The sequence below is a fragment of the Macrosteles quadrilineatus genome, unplaced genomic scaffold (genome assembly GCF_028750875.1).
Source record: "Macrosteles quadrilineatus isolate MER2022 unplaced genomic scaffold, UCM_ALF_1.0 Scaffold_14__1_contigs__length_3811126, whole genome shotgun sequence".
In the NCBI taxonomy this organism is placed as follows: domain Eukaryota; kingdom Metazoa; phylum Arthropoda; class Insecta; order Hemiptera; family Cicadellidae; genus Macrosteles; species Macrosteles quadrilineatus.
The window spans coordinates 1,421,255-1,439,311 of NW_026542607.1; the positions used below are offsets into that span (position 1 = coordinate 1,421,255).

Sequence of the window (18,057 nt, forward strand, 5' to 3'; positions counted from 1 at the left end):
ATTGTTGTAATTTGCATTAAAACATATACTCAATTTTACATTTCATGCAAACATTTGGTAAAATTAACGGTTTTTCATGGATTTTGGCATCACATATCTTTTAAAAGCCGCCATTTTTAAACGGTTCAAGAGTTTTTATTCACATTTTGGACAAACATAGTGGTCAACAAGATAAACAGTTTTAGAGAATTTCAACGCTGTAGCGTCATAAATTAGGGAGTTATGAATGTTTTTGTAAAAATAACAAACAGACAAATAGGCCGAAAGCGGAATAATATAGGACACTTGTTATATTAAATTTTCCGTTTCTTTTGACATGCTGAATAACGTGACAAAGTGTGTTCATAAGGTTGTAAGACACCCTGTATATATAAATAGATTTTTCATACAGTAGCATATCCAAAATGTTACTTCATCACAATGTATGGGTTGAGCTATCCCACAAACGTTCAGACAATTAAGCTGGGCGCAGGGAGAACAATATCGCTGACTGACTCAGTTCAATAGTAATAGGTCTCATCAGAACTAATCACTCAGCAGATCGCACTGAACCGTGTGAATCAAACGACCAACCACACCACAATAGAACCACTAGACCACCGAGACCAACCTTTAACCGCAAAATTAATCAGCGAACCACCGAATAGAAAACCATATTGTATTGTAGTTGGTTTAATAAGTTTTAATTGTTGTTATATACCACATATAACGTACAAATTTATTTTTATTTTGTATGTATGTCAAGCTTTGCTGTTATAAGCTTTATATATTGGTAATACATATCTATAACTTTCGTAAATTCTATACGACGTAACTTTTGTGTGTTTAAACGCCTGTAGCTTTTCAAATGTGAAGGCGATCACTACCTGGCACTACCCACTCATTCTAGTACAGTATTTTTTTCTATTTTTTTATCTGTTTTTAATATGAAGAATCTACCTTAGCATAGCAAGCAGGATTTATGTATTTTGTGTTCTTGAAAACTTAATTAAAATTAAATTGTTGTAATTTCTTCATCCACGCATTTCTGCAATGGTGGGACTTAAAGATCTTGCTCAGTCCAAACTAGCAAGTTAACTCTTTCTATTAATATTATTAGTTATAATACTTCGTCAGCCTTGATAAATCTAGAAACAATTTGGATATTTAAATTGAACATCATCGTTTCTCAGAACGTCTCTGTTACTCTTTATCATGAACGTCTGTTGTAAGCAGACTGATACCTAAATTATTTAGATCTTAACTGTAAACTATTGTTAGTAACTTAAATATTAGCGCTGTTGCCGTACCATAAGAATAAAAAATGTTGTTTTCCAAACCTGTTATAGTACAAATACGTATAATGATTGAAATATAAATGTACCCTATTGTAAACACGTAGCAATCAACTATCAATACTAGTAACATTATACTAGTTGTTTAGAAGTAGATTAAAAACTACTTTAGTGTTTAATTTTTGTACATATCACGTTGCTAATCACGAAGCTGCAGTATACAACGTCAATTACAAGCCATGAACTGAAAAATAACAAATTCTTTACCTAACGTAGCATTTTCCCTTGACCAGTAATGTGGCTTTTATAACCGCTCGTCTAATCTAAGCCAACCTTAACGGCTCAATACAAACATCCGTGAGAGATTTGTGACAAACATGTTTTGCAGCGTCGTAAGCTTGTTTTGACTTCGGATCGGACTTGAAATAACCCTTATCGAGGTTTACGAACAGCGGAGAGGGAGAGGGGAAAATCCTGTACTGTACAATAGCTTTGATACGATAGCCAACCTATTGCCTAAAGCTGACAAGGTTAAGAGCGGGCTTGACTAAATACACTAATTAAGTAGTGGTAGCTAGTAAAAAATTAGTAGAAATTAAAGTACTAGTCATTTTTACTGTTGGCAATGCGGAACTATACTCTATAGGGATGTAGGGCAATGGGCTGTGCTTTGTTTAAAAGGGAAAGATATATTTCCCTCACAAAATTTAGTATAAGAATAGATTTTCATGTATGAATATTGAACCATTTTACTTTGAATTACTGTACCAATAAATATTGGATAAGATCTCAAATTTATTTTAAAATTACGCATGGGCTTTCTTATTCCTTTCTTATTGTAATGTAGCTATATCTTTAGTATAAAATCGGGCCGGTAATTTGTTGGTGTGAGAACTAAATTTCGATCATGGCATAATCGTTGTTTTGGACGACAACATAAAGCTGTAGTTGTATTGGAAATCGGTTACTTTACTATGATAAATGTTTTAAACATCCACTCACTAGATTATGGAATAATATGAGGAATTAGTTTACTAGAGTTTATTATATTAATTTGTCTTTTTAAATTCCTGATACCAGAGTATGTTTAATCTGTGCTAATACCAATTCCACTTGTATACATATGGGAAAAACATTGAGGTTAGGTGATTCGTTTAGGTTGGTGCTACTGCAAAACATTGTCATTGTCATTAACAAACAGCTGATCGGTGAAGAAAGTTTTAATTTTTGATGTCGGTGACCTGACCGGAGTGTCGGTAAACAATAAACAAAAACAAAAACCCAAGAAGAGACAAACTGAACTGACTTGAATTCTATTCTACGATAACTAGAAAAATTATGCAATTAAAAGTAGATTACACTTCGCGCTCTGACAATCATATGCAATGGCTGCAGTTTTTGTGAGTTCACCAGGTTCACCTCTAACCTCTAATTAGGCATTGACCTATCTTTTATTTACTGTGGGGATGTGTTCGCTTAAAAATGTACTTAAACTATAATATAAGCAGTTGTACTTTTTTCTGGTGGTCATAAGTTGTGAAAACTCAATTAAATAGATATATTTAAATCATACACTAACACCACCCCCCCCCCTGGTGTCAAGTTTTGCTTTGAGCTGAGCCCAATGTCTAGCCTAGCCACAATGTTAAAAAAACTACTGTATTGGAAAACCGACTTTATGTACTTTTTTATTTACCTCATTCAGCATTTTCAGGCTATGAATTTGCACTCACTTTTCCTCAATGATTGTAAAATATGGTAGGCCTAGTTTAGCTTATGACCACTTTGGGGACAGAATTTGCACCGATTAACTTGCTTTGTGTAACTATCTTATCATACTTTGCTTATCCCATAGTTTGCTTGCCCTTTGTTTTGAAATTAAGAAAATGTAGAGTAACTTACCAGTAATTTTAAAATTAGGCCTAATTTATTCAAAAGCCATAGGTTATCGCTGACAAATAATCAGTTGATTCTTGTATTCATCTCTTAAATAGTACCGGTAACCCCATAAGGCCCCGGCCACACGAGACGAATTTAAGCCGCGCGGCTTATCTTCGTGCGAAGTTAAGCCGCGCAAGTGCCTGGACACACGGGGCGGATGAACCGCTTCCTGTTGGGTTTTCCCAGTCTCAGTACCTATTCTATTAAAACATAGTTCAGTTCACTTTTTTTAGTAGTCATTGACGAAACACTAATGTTAGTATGTGCATTAGAAGCTTGTGGTGATCTGGAACTAAATGTTAACCGAAATCATTGGGTCCATCCCTTCATAACGGAAAACCCATTTGTGTTTCAAACCATTTACGAGCACATGCAAACCATAGTTCGGTGTTTTTTAAACATTGTTCAAACGCCACACAACCGGTTACAAACACACAAAATACAAACTCAAAAACCACTGGAAATGTCCGAAGAATATGTCACATAAGCGCGGCTGCCGCGCGGTCAAACCGTATCGTGTGGCCACTCTCATAAGACTGCATGTGTCATCCCCTCCAACGCGGCTTAACTTCGCGCGGTCGAGGGACGACATGGCGCGGCTCAACCGCACATGCGGCTAAACTTCGCCTCGTGTGGCCACTCTCATTTGATTCAATGTGTTGTCGAACCCCTAGCGCGGCTTAACTTCGCTCAAAGATAAGCCGCGCAGCTTAAATTCGCCTCGTGTGGCTGGGGCCTAACCGATTACCAAATTTAGTCTACTAAATCGCCAGCTCTATAGAAACCTGCATCAGTCCTTAGCAAATCTTGGCAAGTCAACTATGAGGCATTACATATTTAACATTAAGCTATAGCTTATTGTGTTTTGGTTCTAGATTCAGAGCCTGCTGCGACTCCATCGGTCAAGGCAGTTATTGGGTTGGCTACAGATGGAGTATCAGCCGGCCGCCATAGCTATGTCACTAGTCTGCTTCCATTGTGGGCAGAACTGATTAGGAGGGACATCTCCGATGGGTACACCAATGGTGAGTTGAAAATCAAGGGGTAGGATGCAGAAGGAATGACAACTGTGAACGGTACTTTGCGTACTTCCAATTTATAAGAGCAGAGACCATCTTAAATTTTGAGTAGTGACGCAAGGTGCGGGCTATGTTAACTGTACAGCGCTTGACTACTACAGCATAAATGCTGGAATTAGGATTTTTCAAAGATATTAAAAAGTGAAAGTCCTGTAAAGAAAACAAACATTTAAAACACTCTTGTGACATGAATAAAATATATTATAATGAAACGCTGAGAGTACCTGATTTCCAATTTTACTGAGTGTAGGTGTTATTGAAGCTGAAGAAGTGCAGTCGTAGAGGTGTGAAGATCCTGTCGATGAGAGAGATGGCAGCATAGGGGAGTTAGGGCCTCACTGCTGGGGGAAGAAGGCGCCTTCTGTAGGGGACGATGAGAGGATGTTGGTCGTATGTAGAGATGATGATGTGCAGAGTTGATGTAGATAATTGTGTTAATCATTAGAGAGTAAAAAAGCTATTCTCTAGCATTTAAAATTAAAATTAAAACCACTTCCTCTTGAGGTTTTATAACTTTATTCATGTGATATTTGAATTAAAAATAAAAATAAAAATATTTACACTTGGCACTCTTCTTTATGCCTTGCACAAAATAATAAATCTTAAAATTAGCAAATTGAAATGCAAAGTAAAAATGATTTAAGACTTTAAACTAGAGCTTGATGTTTCTTGAAATAACATGAAATTTAACATGAAAAGTGAGAAATAGCTTATAAAAACTGGCGTCTTGATGTATTTAAATTGAGAATTATGCGGTGAACTGGATGAAATAACACTTTGTCAGACGGACGCTGCATAAAGCGAGAACGAGGGTAAGTTATAGAACACTGGTAAAGAGACCACGTGCAAGAAATGCGTAATGCAATATTAACCGCGAGTACACGGGAGTTACCACGGTGAAGACATAAGCGGAACTGGATTTAGTCGTTACAAATATCATAGCGTCTCTCCCACTCTTCAATATTTGAAAATCTGACCAATCACGTGAGGCCGTGTTATCACAAAACTGCTCGACAAAGTGCATGTCTGGAAACAGGTGACTGGACATGTCGAGTACTGACCAAACTGAATTAAAAAAAATAACTGAGCTTATGTTATCTAATTTGGAAGAGGCGCGGCAAGGCATCAAGGGGCTTGAGCTGGATTTGTGGAATTGTTGCTTGTCCCAGTCAGTTGATGTATTTATAGACCTTCAAAGTCCAGGCACCTGATGAATGTCTGCAGTCCACCGATTAGTTCCTTCTTAGGAAGGTGACTCCCTCTTAACTGGCTGCCAAGAATTGTTCTCTTTATCTCAATGAAGAAGATAGACTGTTCCTTACAGTTGAAAAGCGAGCCATCAGCAATCTCGTCATACAAATCTATTTAATGCAGATGTTTTCTGAACTGTCCATGTCCGGTATTCCGTTAATCATCCTATTTTTTTACTGATTCTCCGACCTCAGGATGTCTGAAGCAACCTGTTTTAAGGCCTGTGAAGAGTGAGCTACTCTTTAAAAGGGTACAGCCCATCTTCTTAACTGCCATTAGTAAGATTTTAGACAGCTCAACGTATATTATTTTTTACAATATAACACAGTAGATCTGCCCATAAATATAAAATAACTTACAGCTGAATTCATGCATGTTTCACTATCTGTAATGCTAAGTATACCGATCTTTCAGAAGCAGGAGTGCTGTTAAACTCACAGACTGGATTCCTCGATGGATCCGGATTGTATGGAACAACTGCAGAACAGGCAGAAAGACTGCGAGGGGATGGTGGCAAACTGAACTTGACTGCATGTTCTGAGTAGGTACCTTGGCAACTGGAGTAATTTGATTCAATCTAGTAGAAAACTTCTACATTATGTAGCAGTAGTGTGTATGTAGAATGCTTTTTTGTCCTTGGACATTAGGTACGAGCCCGGATTATTTTTCACATTAGTTCAGGCTAGACCTAAGGGTTGCGGCATTATCAATTAGATATCTTCCATGATCGCGGCCAAATCATGAACATCTCTTGCGGCCATGTAGACGTCATCATCATCTCCCAGGATCGCGGTAACGTTATTGTTATCATCCGCAATCGCGGCAAAATCATCTCTTGAGGTCACTGAAATGTCATTATCCGTACCGGTACCGACATTTCACCAGCGGTTCTCGGTTCCGGTTCTTTTGCCAAGATCCGGCAGAACCGACATTTGACGTGAAGCACGGACCCATCACTAATTACCTCCTATGCGTTTTCAACAGTCTTGGTTAAAACTCTTGAGCATGGGTAAGGAGGATGACAGTGTTTGTTCTTAGAATGATTGTGTTTGTCAGTATAACAGTGATAACTTTGATAAATCAATCGTGGGTCAGAACTCAGAAGCCATATTAGTTCAACTTGGCTTAGTTCCTTTTGTACCTACAAGCAAGCACCTTATAAACCTCTATCACTGAACTATGTTATTTTTGTTAGACATACAGAAAAATATAAATAATGGAAAGACATCAGGAAAATGATTATAACCTAGTAATATCATTGCAGATGCCGCAATGTAGGATCAGGTCTCGGGTTGGTACACTCCACTTTGCTGTTGGAACACAACAGGTTAGTCTCGCAGTTGGCAGCATTGAATCCTCATTGGAGTTCTGACACGCTATACTTTGAGGCACGTCGGATTATTATCGCTGAAGTTCAACACATCACGTTCAAAGAGTTCTTACCCACATTACTAGGAGAGGTAAGAGTCAGAGCTTTGAAAAGCTCAATAAGATCATAACAGCTAATACATAATTATATCAGTTTGAATAGGCTTTAATACTGATAGAAAAAAATACTAAACTCCTGACATATAATAAACAGAAGATTAAACTATGTCTTGTTGGTTAACATTATACAGGGTGGTAATAAAGATAGAGCTTAAAAACTTGATACACAGTTATTGGGCATTTAAAATAATTTTCACAAATTATTCAATGATGCGCTACCTCCTCAGGGGGACAGCCCGTCAGAAGGAAATCTTAAATGTAAGATTACCTTGCTAGTAAAAAAAGAAAAATGCCACAAACCCGAACTCAAACGAACAATTGAATTTAAAATTACTGCCATTTAAAGATGCATTGAATTTGCATTTACTGCAATACGCTACCTCCTCAGGGGGGTGCCAGCTAGAAGTCTGAATAAAATCATAAACGTATACATGGGTTGATATGCACATAAAATTAAAGGCCTTTATTAGTAGAATACAATGCCACAAATTTGAGCTCAAAATAACAACTGGGTAAAAAATAGCAGTCGTTCAAAGATTCAAAAGGGCAGATTGTTTGTCCGTTTGAGTTCAAATTTGTATATTGTATTTTACGAGTAAAGGTCTTTTAATTTGATGTGCATATGCTTGGTATTTAAGATTTTCTTCTGACTCCTAGCGGGCCGTCCCATGAAGAGGTAGTGAAGGCCTATCACTGAATAATGTCTAAAAATGATTTTAATGCCCATGTAACTGTGTACCAAGTTTGGAAGCTCTACCTTTATTCTTTTTTAAAATAGGCTAATTAACTGTCACGGAACTTTTTTCCACCCGTACCCTCTTATTCAATAATTGAATTTTTACTATTTTCATCACATTTTTGCACATTTTATGAACAACAAAATCAATATTATTGAGATTTCTGCTGTTTTATGAGATTGTTGGGCCTCTCTTACCAAACTCTATCACAGACTGGTGAACTCATGATTTACACACAGGCCAAAACAGGATTTGAACTCTCAAACTTCAGTGATCTCTCCTGGCTGAAGCTGGACACCTGAAGTTTGGACTGAATTGAAATTAAATGAATAATGTCTTTATTTGAGAGGCGAAGTTTGGACTTGCAACTCCTCTCTACCACTTAAACTCTACTGCTTGGTCATTAACCAGACCTAACTGTTTACGATAACAATACTGGTCAACCAAAAGCCCAAGAGTTATTGACTTTACTCCTAGGTTACACTCATATTGAATATATCATTTAGCAGGTTTGTTTAGTCTTACTTACGTATAAAGATTTAAGTGGAAGCTTGTATATGATACTTTTGTTTGTGATACATCAGACTTTAACTCAAAGACTAAAGTTATTGATATTTTGCAGGTAGTAGTGTCAGAATGGTCTCTTCATCCAGCAGAGAGGGGAAGATATTCAGGATATTCCAGTTCCATCAGAGCCGGTACATTCTACAGTGTTGCCACCTCCGGCCTGCAAATCATCCCAGGCATGCTGCCATCTACTCTGGTAGGCTCATACATAGATAGTTACGAAATTTAAATTGGTTAAAGATGACAAAACATAAAACAATTGGCGATACAGTAGAACCCCTGTGTATTCAACCACTTCTACAAAGCCAATAAAAAAAAAATATTTTTCTCACGGCTTACAGTGCAACTTGGCCTATGTCTGATTATGACTATCAGGTCTGATTATGACCAAAGAATTCATATACAGTGTTTTGTCTAGTCCAACTGTTATGTAACGCTAGTAATTCTGTTGTATATGTAGAAGTCAAGATCAGACAGTCAGATGAGAGACAGCTCCAGTGTAGAAGCTGTGATGGCTGGAATGTTCTCCATGGTACTCAACACACCAGCCCTTCTGCCAGCATTGAGAGACAAAGGTATCGGTCAACTCAAGACACGGTTCTTGACAGTGTCAAGAAATGTGTTGGTTATTCTGCTTCTATTCAACTTGTTGTTTTAAAATAAGCTCACTTTTTGGAGTTAGTTTTTGGTTACGGTTTATATTTCCGTTAAGGAATTGGTTATTGGTGGGTAACCTCTGAGGCTTACCCTCAGTTACTTTGGGTGGCTTAGCTCAGGAATCAAACTCAGCACTTGCTTACAAACCCAACTTTATTATTACCCCACAAAACACTCAAAGATGAAGAACACCCCTCCTATTACAATTATTAGGGACATTTTGCATCAGAGTTAGAAAAACTAGTTTTCATATTTGGGTTCTTTATCAAATTTCGTCCTCAGGTGAGAAAGCAGTGCCCTAAAAAATAACCAGAAGTTCACAAACTTAACCAAAGCTAGGAAGCCACAATACAAACACCACACAGATAACTTAATAGTCTAGTCAAAACAGAAACACCGTGATGTTTTTCTTTTGTGATTTCCCTGCTTTGTTTGGGTCACTGTAATCTATACCTGTATTATTCATCATTACATTATTTGCATTATTTATATTATTTATCAACATAAATAATGTCCCCTTTGTACCAATATATTTTTAATTGCTTGAAATCACATTGCCAAATCAATTTCCTTGCCATCTAAAAATTCGTATTAGGTAAATGTATGGTTTGGCTAAGAATATATTTGATAGATTGCTAAGGAAATGGACAGGATTTCATGAACCAGGAAATTCCCATTTTTGTTCAGTTTTTGTTCACACCCATAATTTGCAGATCAATGTAGTTTGTAAAACAATGTATAGGCCTAATTATAAAAAGTAACATAGGTACAGTGACAACAATTTAAACGTGAACGTGATCTTCTCTCACTAATGCTATTCCTCCCACAGACCAATGGAGTCGCCTGTTGGAAGAGTCCAGACAACAGAAACTGCCAGGATATAGAGAGTGGCTGAAGTGGTGCTCGGAACGTTCCAACAAGTCTGTGACAGGAGCAATACCAGTTGAGGCACAACAGATGCTGAGCACACTTTACAGGTATTGCATTTTAAAATGTTGGTGATACAAATCTTCGGGTGGCGGGATTTTATATCCCTGGAATTTTACCCCCGAGCAAAACTGACGTCACAACCTAGGGGGTAAAATTCCGGCCGCGAACCTTTGAGTTGCACAACATCAGTTTAATAAATTAGAGGTGGAATTAAACGTATATTTTCCCGTTAGTTATTTTAATCAGAACACATCAAATTATAAAACCTAGAGTGTACGTGACGTCACAACATTTGCCAAACTTATCGAAAAACCAGCATACCGTACTACAACAGTTTACAGGAACTAAGTTTAAAGTTAGGCCTATTTAAATCTTTCTCCATAACCATTTAGCATACAGCATAGGTTTATTATACTAAATTGAAATTAGTTTTTACACTAAAATTTAGGACAAACAGCTGCAGATTGCACAGTGGATATTACGCATACAGCCCTTGTCCATTCGGTAACATTGACTTTGGGGATGGGGTGCATCAGCTGATAGTGGTGTATCCTTCCTTTATTAACTGCAAATGTATACAAGCTTACCTTGCTATCTGTGATTTCTATTCTAAACATACATACGCCTAATCTTCAACAAACTTATTGGGATTGAGAGAGGTTAATCCGTATCTGGTTCCTAATCCAAAAACCGCTTTGTCCACAGGAGTCCTCGGCAGGTAGACTTGCTGGCGGGAGGTATCTTGGAGCAGCCGCAGCAAGGCAGCGTGTTGGGACCTGTCCTGACATGTCTGATGGCTAATCAGTTCCGTATGTTGAGAGACAGTGATCGCTACTGGTATGAGAACGACATTCCACCAGCGTCACTCACTAATGGTAAGTTATCACACTTACATGTGGTCCTGTGGTCCATAAAAGAGGGGAACAGCTCCATTGATTTTGTTCGCCCGTGTGAACAAGTGTTTTTAATCAAACCAAGGCCCCACTAGAATAACACGCCATGTTGCAGCATGGGCAGCGCAACACTATGTCACAGTGGTGGATAGTTGTACTAATCTCTTACCATTAAAATCTTACAAACAGCTAGCTTGCTTATTTACCTAAAACATATGGGAATGGCAATGGCAATGAATTTATCAATGAAATCTATCCACTAGTGTGACGTCATGGATCCTGCAGCATGGCCTGTTTTTCTAGTGGGGCCTTGATCGAACTGACTAAAAAGACCAATTCACGTTCTGCCATTTGTTCACTTTATTGTTTTGTTTGTTCTAAAACAGATTGACGTTAGACTAAAGGAGTGAGTTGAAGCAACTATGATGACTATGAGAAATAATGTTATGAAAGTGACAGAGATTAACTTAAATCCGAATAAGTTAGGTGATCCGAACCTTACATCTCAATACTAGCACAGGTACAGATAATAGAAGATAAAATGTCATTGAGTGTTACACATACAATATAAACATAGCTGAAAAGTGAAAATTCTCTTCAGCGGATCCATAAAGATATTTAATCTATAAAAGAGTACATTTTAATGGTATACCAATATTATAATATTATGTAATGAGTATAGTATGATGGGTACAACACAAATATCAATCGGCTGGTTATTTTATTTATTTTTATCAGCTGTTTAGTTTTCTTGTTCAGTTTCTGTGTGACTGTGATTCAGCTGTCATGAGTTTCTGTTTACTGCTTTTATTTATCAGCTGTTGTGTTTACAGATCAGCTGACAGAGGTGAGGAAGGTGACTCTGGCAGGTCTGTTGTGCTCCAATGTGCCTCATCTTCTAAGTGTCCAGCCCAGACCTTTCTTACAAGAGGATTCATACCTGTGAGTTATCATTGTTTATTTGCTTCAGCTGTTAATAATAGAGAAAATTTGTGTTAATTAAATGAAATTCAGAACATAGCTACACAACAATTCTTCTAAAACTTAGCGCTGCTTTTCCTAGCAGTCTAACTACTGCTCTTATCAAGACGTTGTTGACTCTAACTACAGTAGTTACCACTGACCCATTGATGAAGGAATTTTTAAACAGAAGCATTACCATTTGAGACGGGTATGCCATCCAGGTATATTTGAACCCAAATGTGAGTAAAAGATGAGTTTAGAATAAAATGAGATGGCTTGTGTTGCTTTGTTACTGTCTAGACCATCCATTTCATTAGCCAAGACCATTTATTAAAAGTATACCAGCTTGAGCTTGATCAAGGACAGCTGGGTCTAGTGTTAAACAATCAAAAAGCTACTAACTTTTCTCAGGATGACCACTGTGTTTAGAATAATATGGAGCCTGTGATATTCTTAGATAGTATATGTAGACCTATAGATATGTATATGATGTATTGACCTTTTTACATTGTTAAAAATGAAAAATTGTATTGTTTTATTTTATGTTCAATCACCATATTTCCTTTATTTCAACATTTTTGTTTTTCCTCTATAGTATTATAAATTTGGTAGTCTGATATTGACGTAGTCTATCTCCTCATACATGATGTAATTAATGGCCGAATAAACCACTATTAGACTATCTATCAGGTATAGAATAACAATAAATTTATGACCGTTATTTTGAAACCACTGTTGTCAGGAATGCCCAAATCGGATGTGATCACTTCTCCCCACTGGCTGTGGAGGCGTGGAGGGAAGATACGCAAGAGTTAGACTCAGCCCAGGAGGCAGTGTCCATGGAAATGCTGAAGCAGGCGATCCGTCAAGCAGAGGATGACGTACAGAGACGCTTCCAGACAGAATATCTACTTTATACACACAGTGAGTGTCATTACTCTTGCGATATCAGCTTTGACAATCAATAGAAGAGCCCATGTTGAAGACTTTGCCAGTTTTAGATAAAAAATAATGGTGTGCCAATGACAGAGGGTGCTGATGGAAATTACTGATTTCTGCCGAATACACCATACTACTTTTTAACTACTTTAAATATCCCACCAGCTGTCCAACTTATTGTAAACTATAGCATCTCTTATGACTCATGAACTATCAGTGTCAAAAAGTAAGAGAGAAAATATAATTTTGAACCACCACACTCTTTGACTGGCTCATACAACTATTTTTTTATGCAATAACAATTGGTACAACTGGCTAAATGATGAGGTGTCTGATCTGTGTCAAAAAGGAAATCATATTGGTCTAAGCTTTGAGGTTCATGCCAATGGAACACCAAGATACGATTGGCCTTGTATTTTGTTTTTATTTACCATAGAGAAAATCATAATGCGCAAACTCAAATGGGAATATGCAAAACTCTAACCCATTAAAACCCTTAAGATAAGGAACGTTGCAGGAACACTTAACCGATTTCTTTATACCTCTATCGTGTGCATTGTTCCAATTGCATTGCAAAACTTACTTTGGGTAAAGGGGGATTTTTACATCTTTTTTTAACTTGAAGTTCAGTGTACTTTATGGACTTAAAATGTTCTGATAATCAATGTTAAAAGCTAATCACTGATTGTCAGTTTATGTAGGAAAGTTAGTATGTATCATTGATTTGTTATTGTTTTCTCATCAGTTGTTGTCTGTTAGATAATTAATTATGGATGACATATTGTCTTCTAGAACACCAATATTTTGGTGTTAAGTTTCGTAGATAATCTGTATTAACTTGTATTAGTTTATTTATTATAAACATTTTACATGACAGTTTGTATTGCCTTGTACTACAACATTTTGTTACAATTTTCAATAGAGGGCGGAGTGGACCCTAAGTCTCCCATTGGAATTGCTGCAGCTTTCAGCAAACCCAACAAAGCTTCGTTTCTTCTAGCAAACACATCAATACTGCTCGAATACGCTTCTAGGGAGATTATCAACAACATTGGAAATAAGTGAGTAAACACCTTGAACTTAAGAAGTGTTATACATTGATTACATTTCTTAAACCTAAAATGAATCTAAGACATTTTCCCATTTTTACAATGATGTATCATAAAAAAGTTGACTACAGCACCATACACACAGCTATACAGCAGTTGACTTACTCTCCATAAGAATTAAATCACAGAATTAACACCTAACCCAGAACCAGAACTCTCACTGAGCAAAAAAAAACAAAAAACCGTTATGTTTTGAATCTGCTAGTGTCTACACTAGAGAGGAGGAGCATTGCAGTCGCTGTGACTTTCAAAAAATATTAATTTCACTTGTACTTTATGTTATCCAACCAGCACTCCTAGATTCTGGGCCTAATATAGATATTAGGAGATGATTCAAATGCAAAGTTTTTTTGCTCAGTGAGAGTTCTGGGTTAGGTCTTAATTATGTGATTAAATAAGACAGCATACTACAAAATTTAGGACTTTGTATCAATAACCAATAGACCTCTATTAATGTCTAAATCATTAATAAACACTAAAAACTTTAATTCTCTAGATCATTCTTTAATCTTTTAATTGATTTCAATTTGAATACTAAAGCATATTGTTGGTATTTACAAAAAGATTGGATGAAATCTGATTAACAGGGTACAAATTCTACCCTGGATTCACGTTACCCTAAAAAGGTTGGGTCTAAAAAGAGAGCTGCTGGTTCTCAGAAAAATCAAATAAATCAAATCACTTTAAAAATAACAACCAATGTCTCTACCGCAGAAACCGACGGAGGCGACAGTTGGACAGCGGAGACAACATTATCGGCTTTGGCTCAACTCTCTCTGACTTGCCATTGAAAGACTTCTTGTCTGACATTGACGTGACAAGCTTTCTGCCATCTTTGACACGTCATAATATTGCCGATGATGAGGTAGGTTGGTGTAGTGAATTGCTGAGGTAACATTACAATAATAATCATCCAACAACATCAATAGAGTTTGTCACACTATCAAAGATTGTGTGATGGAATTTTTATATTCTCTCTTTGGGTTAAGAAGGTCATACATGTTTGAGTCACTATTTAATTTGGCTTTGCAAGTAGATTTTCATAGTGATTTCAGAAGTGCTTGCGTGGGAGAGGCAATTGGGGAACATAGTTCCCTTTAGAAAACCCAAATAAAAGTTTCACTACACTCTATAAGGTTTTCATCCAATACATACTAACAATTATGTTCTGTACGGTTTTTAAGAAAATTCTAGTATTTAGACAACAATGTTTTCAAGTGTTTTACAACAACTTGTTTGTGGAGGAGGGCCTTTGCTTTAACTCTTAGATCAAGATACTATTTTGCCGCTTGAAGAAAGTTTCTGCAGGTGCCCATAGGTTACATAGTAACGAGACAGAGGTTTAGACAGTGTTCATATTATTTAAAGAAAAAACCCATGCCCTTAAAAACTCAAAACACGACAAACTAACGATGCCCAAACTCCAAAGAAAGATCTTAGCCATCAATTAATTGTTGACAGGTGTGTAACGAGGAGCAAGGCCCGTGTGATCCCCGCAGTCCCTACAGAAGTTTCAGTGGTCATTGCAACAACCTGGAAAGGCCCAACCTCGGCAGGAGTGTAACTACGTTTGCTCGTCTTCTTCCGTCTGTCTATGAAAATGGTAATGCTAATACGTTTTTAAGTCCAAACCATATTACCTACTGTAACTAGTAATTTACAGTAGTTTAATGTGTTTTCATAGGTTGTATCATCATCTTGGATAACAAAGTAGAAGACCATCCACAACCAAATAATGAAAAACGAAATAGCAAAAACATTGCTCTTGTCACGGACTACCACCAAGGACTACATTCATTGAATGGCATTTTAAAAGAGGGCTTCAAAATCCTCAAGGCCTCCAACCACACCATCAATTTTTTGAAAGATCCACCAAACATTGTTTTTAGACAACCACCCAATCTCCGAAAAATACTAGTCCACCCAAAAGTTCCTGACCCGGCCAACAACAACCCAAACAACGCACGCCCTAACGGTTCATATCCCTGTGATAACAAGAGATGTAAAACATGTGAAATAAATCAACCCAGCCAAACATTTTCCAGTTCCACAACCAAAGAAAACTACAACATCCGAGGCTTCAACACTTGTGAAACGAAGAACATTATCTACCAACTACAATGTAACAAATGTGAGGCACAGTATGTAGGCCTATCCACCAATAGCCTCAGAACCAGGATGAATGGCCATAGACAAGATGTATCTACTGGATACAAAGACAAACCAGTTGTACAACATGCCCAGAGCCACAACAACCCTAGTTTCAATGACTGCTTTACAACCAAAATAGTCAAATCACTACCTCCTCAATGTAACCAGTCACAACTTAGAAGATGGGAACTGTCATACCAATGGTTTACTAAGTCTAGACAGCCCCCAAACCTAAACCTTAGATAATACCTTTCATCTAACCCACTCCACTTCAAAATCCAACCCAACTAGCAGGCTTACATATTTATTCATATATATATAGTGCATATAAGGTAAACTGAAAATGTGTTTTTGAATTCTACTATTGGCAACACTGACTCAACAACTCACTGGCCACCATTTTGGACATCTAAAAAACTCTCTCTTCCTTAGTTGAAAATGCTGTCAGTGACAGTGAAATATTCTAATGTTTTGTGTATATAGTGTAAAGTTATGTTTTGTGTTTCCTGTGCCAGTTTGGACTCTTTCCCATTCAGGTAAGCCTGCTATCCTCTCAAAAAAAAAATCCTAAAAAGTAGGAATCCCATTTATTTCAAACTATGTTAGCTGAATAAGCCAAAAGTCTGCTACTGTAAAACTTGCAATGTGTCTGTTAGTTTTTGAAACATTAATAACTAATGTGATATAAAGGATGCTCAGCTTTGCTTGGTAAAAAAAATTGTGTTTTCAACAGGTATCAGTACAGCAATTGAAATTAGCACAATTTGTTGTCAGGTCAGTTCAACTACCTCCCATCTGTAAATAGTGCAGTTTTGTTGCATATCATGCTGTTCAGTGAGTACTAATTTTATTTGTCTGGCTTGGTTTGTATATGACAATACGTGTTACAGGTATATCTTCCCCTAGAGTCACCTCCGTGACTGGTGTTGCTCTACCCTCACCTCGCTTGGTGTCATCTACAGTACATCCTGATATCAGCAACCTACACTCACGCTACACACTGATGGTCATGCAGTTGGCTCAGTTTATAGACCATGACTTGACGTTCACACCAGTTCAAAGAGGTAAGTTAACAAACAGATATAGGGGTGTGTGGGTCCCAATACTTTCTGGTTCCATCAGGCCAACAGTTTACTTGAAAGATCGGTCAGGCCAAGCTTGGGTTGGGTAGAGCCAAACCAGGCATTCATTTTTGCGATCGGAAAAAGCATCTGGGATGATTTACGATATCACCACAATTGTAGGTGATGTTCACGATTTAGCCGGGCGATTGTGGGATGTGTTTACGATTTTGCCTTGACTGTGGCAGATATTTTCGATTTCACTGAGACCAAAGAAGATATTTTTATATCTCTATGACCACAGAACATTATACGATTTCACTGTGACTGTGGAATGTGACCGGAGGATGGTCCCGATTTTTCCCTGACTTTGGAAGGTGTTCTCAATTTTGCAGTGCTGTAGAATAGGTTCCCGGTTTTGCTGTGACTGCGGAGAGTGTCTTTGATTTCCTCGTGACCTTGTAATAGTTTACAATTTCGCAGTGACCGCAGAAAGTATTCATGATTTGATTTGCCATTTGCAGAAGATGATCACTGTTTTGCTGCAATAAGGGGGAGATTATGTAAAATATTGTATTAACAGATTTTTGTATTGCTATAAATAAATATTTTTTATTTATAAACACACTTGAGTTTAGCCCGACCCAGTTTAGCCTGAGACACCAGGGCCAACATTTTTACCTGACCCAACTCAAAGTATCTATGTTTTGTTTGGCCCACAGACTTCTAATCATTCATGAGGAATTTTCAAGTAGACTCTTATCTTTAACAAGTGTACTATTGTTTGTGGTGATTAAAGTGATCAACTATCAACTTTGATTTAATCTTTTAATCCTTTTACTTATGCATTCGATTAAACTGTAATGTAGTGTTAATAGATATTACTTTTACTTTTTGTTTAGATATGGGTATAACGGAATTTCTTATATCACTATATTGGCGTCACCATTTGTAATCAATGCTTAAAAATGTAGCATTATCCGACCATGTGTATTTCACAAAGTCAACTTATTCTAT

At 37.2% G+C, this 18,057-nt stretch overlaps 1 protein-coding gene across 2 annotated transcripts in view; it reads left to right on the forward strand.

Annotated features, from left to right (window-relative positions):
* Positions 1-18,057, forward strand: part of LOC129004994 (uncharacterized) — a 76,367-nt gene that overhangs the window by 38,145 nt on the left and 20,165 nt on the right. For both annotated transcript variants that reach the window (XM_054433730.1, XM_054433729.1), the window contains exons 4-16: positions 4,091-4,240; positions 5,960-6,086; positions 6,810-7,005; positions 8,393-8,533; positions 8,798-8,912; positions 9,824-9,971; positions 10,630-10,799; positions 11,651-11,759; positions 12,523-12,704; positions 13,642-13,780; positions 14,543-14,693; positions 15,290-15,431; positions 16,870-17,043. In XM_054433730.1, coding sequence (XP_054289705.1) covers positions 4,091-4,240; positions 5,960-6,086; positions 6,810-7,005; positions 8,393-8,533; positions 8,798-8,912; positions 9,824-9,971; positions 10,630-10,799; positions 11,651-11,759; positions 12,523-12,704; positions 13,642-13,780; positions 14,543-14,693; positions 15,290-15,431; positions 16,870-17,043 — 1,944 coding nt within the window. The remainder of the gene's footprint in view (positions 1-4,090; positions 4,241-5,959; positions 6,087-6,809; positions 7,006-8,392; positions 8,534-8,797; positions 8,913-9,823; positions 9,972-10,629; positions 10,800-11,650; positions 11,760-12,522; positions 12,705-13,641; positions 13,781-14,542; positions 14,694-15,289; positions 15,432-16,869; positions 17,044-18,057) is intronic.